We start from the raw sequence: 2,673 nt of genomic DNA, 5'->3' as shown, positions 1-2,673 counted from the left end.
ATAAAGCCAATGTAACTGCCTGTTTTTACAAAAGTAGGCTACCACATGGATAGGCATTCATTCAACTTTAAAGTGTATTGTGAACTGATACTGTATTCTACTTATCGGCATATCGGCCAGGACCGGGCCTGCAGTCAATTGAAACTGCGCTTCCTTTTAAGTGACGAAGCAGGGATGTAATTTGAGAGTTGAGAGGGGGTAGGCAATCATCAGTCAAAACCAAGCGAGGTGCTTGAGAAATCCAGATGTTGAACTTGAAATTGAGGCACAAAGCTACGTCGGGCACTCTCACATTTATTTCAGTTGGGTGCGTTTGGTATATTACTCCTGCGTGACGTCTTTGGGGTTTCTCTGTGTAAAGCTTAGGGAAAGTATTCCAAACTTTCACGTGACTGTCTGTGGCTGAACCAACAGCTACTTTCCTTGAAAAATAGTTGGCAACACTTGCTGCATAGGCTACACGAGGAGCGACCTGAAAGTAGATTTACAAATATCACAAAGCCTGACTGGACACCTAACTACTTTCGGTCTTTTAGCTCTTGGATACCACATGCACTGCACGTTTGGAAATGTTTGTGATTGGTGAGGGAATTAAATAACTTTTTTTTGCGCTATAAAGGAAAGCCTCTTCTGTTGCTCACGTATTGCCAAGAAGTGGATAGGATGGCTTTTCTCCACCTACTCGCTATTGGGATGTTTTCATTGCCGCCCTGCGGTGCGTTTTTTAATGGACCTCTGTATCCCGAGATGTCTAACGGCACGTTCCATCACTACTTTGTGCCAGACGGCGACTATGAGAATAACGATGATCCGGAAAAATGTCAAATGCTTTTTAAAATGACAGACGACCGAAAATGCGTTCTTGACGAGGACCAAGATTCGGTCATCCGAGATGATTTCACGATCATCAAGAGACACATCGAAGACGCGGCCAGAATGCTGGAGGGGATCGGGAAAAGTATTTCTTTTGATTTGGACGGCGAGGACAGCTATGGAAAATATTTGAGAAGGGAGACGACTCAGATTGGCGAGGCTTTTACAAACTCTGAAAAGGCTCTGTTAGAACTGGAGGTGAAATTCAAACAGAGTCAGCAGAACGAGCTGAAGGAGGAGCACCGCATAAACGACGACTTTCTGAACATGGTTGTCCACACAAGGGACGTGCTAAAGGGAACACTGGACATATCTGTGGGGTTGAAGGATAAACACGAGCTTCTCTCTCTCATAATTCGAAGTCACGGGACCAGATTAGGCCGACTGAAAAATGAATACATGAAGGTTAAACTTGGGTAAATAGGTTAAACCTAGTTGTAAAAGTAAACTATGAGGAAAATAATATTGGCGAAGTCATGTCGAATTTCATTGCATATTTATATTAACGGAGAGATAAAACATGCAGAGACAGATATGATACCAGTGTTTTATTTATTCAAAAAATACAATAGACCTAGTAAAATGTAATTAATTGACAATGTTGACGGTTCATTTTGGGTAGGTAGGTTTACTTGTGCTAACATTATTTGGGCATTTGCAATATGGCGTTGCGTTAAAATGCCTTTGCAATTGATAATTGTCGATGCCTTGCTCTGACGGAGATTTCAAAGATGACTATTCATTCATAGCGATGACGTTGTCTAACAGTTGCAACAGGTGTTATTTATACAGTATGTGACATAGGCCAACAGAATCTACTTGGCAGCATATTTCTCTGATAAATCTTGCCTTCAGTTGAGTGAATTTGGCTGGAAATTATTGAAATGTTTACAATGCATCACAATTTGCATTTTTCTTTTTACAGTAAGGCCAATTAACAAGAGCTTTAAATAATACTTTGAACAATTCTTGACTTTGTTAAACATATAAGGTTGTGACTTATTATTTGTATATCCCTTTGCCATTTTGTGAATGCAATATAATTTGGGGAAATGTTCAGAGCATGTTATTGGAATAAATGCTGTGCGTGTCAATATCTATGTGACAGAAGAGCTTAATTGTATTCGTTATTTTTGGCTAATATGTTTCAATATCTGCAATATATATTGTTTTTCTTTTTAAAATTCTATATATGGCAACAAGTATGATACATACTTAAGACTGCAGGCAGCACTCATGGACTTCAAACACAGATGTCTGTGGCAACATTCCTAAAAGGTTTTGTGTGTTCCATTTTTAATTAAAGATTTTGTGTTTGAAGTTCTACTCAGTTGTTGGGACACCTCGTTATTATAGACAAGACTGAACTACAGCTGGTGAAACCAATGATTTGCACAGCTTTCTAGGTCAAATGGTAGTTTGCCTCTTTACAGGTTTATCTCTTGTATGATCTAAATTGATATTGTTTTATGATGATACCATCTATTTTTTCATATTTGTGCAAATCTTTCTAAAACAGAAAATGGACATCAATCAACAAAGAGGTTAGAATATGTACTGAATGCTATGAGAATATGTTGAAGGCTAGCTGTATTGGGTGCCGATGACTGAACTGCTCACTTTTGTGTCTGTGTCTGCAGGTATCTGAACAAAATCCAAGGTATGAATACTGTCATGTGCTATTTTCTGGATTCACAGACTTCACACCCGTACATCTCTGATGAATATAACAGGAAACCTGTTTGATCACCATGCACTGCAAAATCATTCTGGCTATGTATACCAGAGGCTCCCAAACTC

At 39.1% G+C, this 2,673-nt stretch overlaps 1 protein-coding gene across 1 annotated transcript; it reads left to right on the top strand.

Annotated features, from left to right (window-relative positions):
* The first annotated feature begins 259 nt into the window (after positions 1–259).
* Positions 260–2,199, top strand: LOC120055785 (fin bud initiation factor-like). The gene has a single exon (XM_039003748.1). It carries the CDS (start codon positions 664–666, stop codon positions 1,291–1,293), a length of 630 nt encoding a protein of 209 aa, XP_038859676.1. The 5' UTR covers positions 260–663; the 3' UTR covers positions 1,294–2,199.
* The last annotated feature ends 474 nt before the right edge of the window (positions 2,200–2,673 follow it).

Source organism: Salvelinus namaycush, chromosome 1 (assembly GCF_016432855.1).
Source record: "Salvelinus namaycush isolate Seneca chromosome 1, SaNama_1.0, whole genome shotgun sequence".
Taxonomy (NCBI): Eukaryota; Metazoa; Chordata; class Actinopteri; order Salmoniformes; family Salmonidae; genus Salvelinus; species Salvelinus namaycush.
Note: the sequence above shows the minus strand (reverse complement) of the source record. Positions and strands in the feature narration are given on the sequence as shown.

What these genes read in the sequence shown, in the direction of transcription:
- LOC120055785 (XM_039003748.1), top strand. Translation starts at nt 664, where the DNA reads ATGGCTTTTCTCCACCTACTCGCTATTGGGATGTTTTCATTGCCGCCC.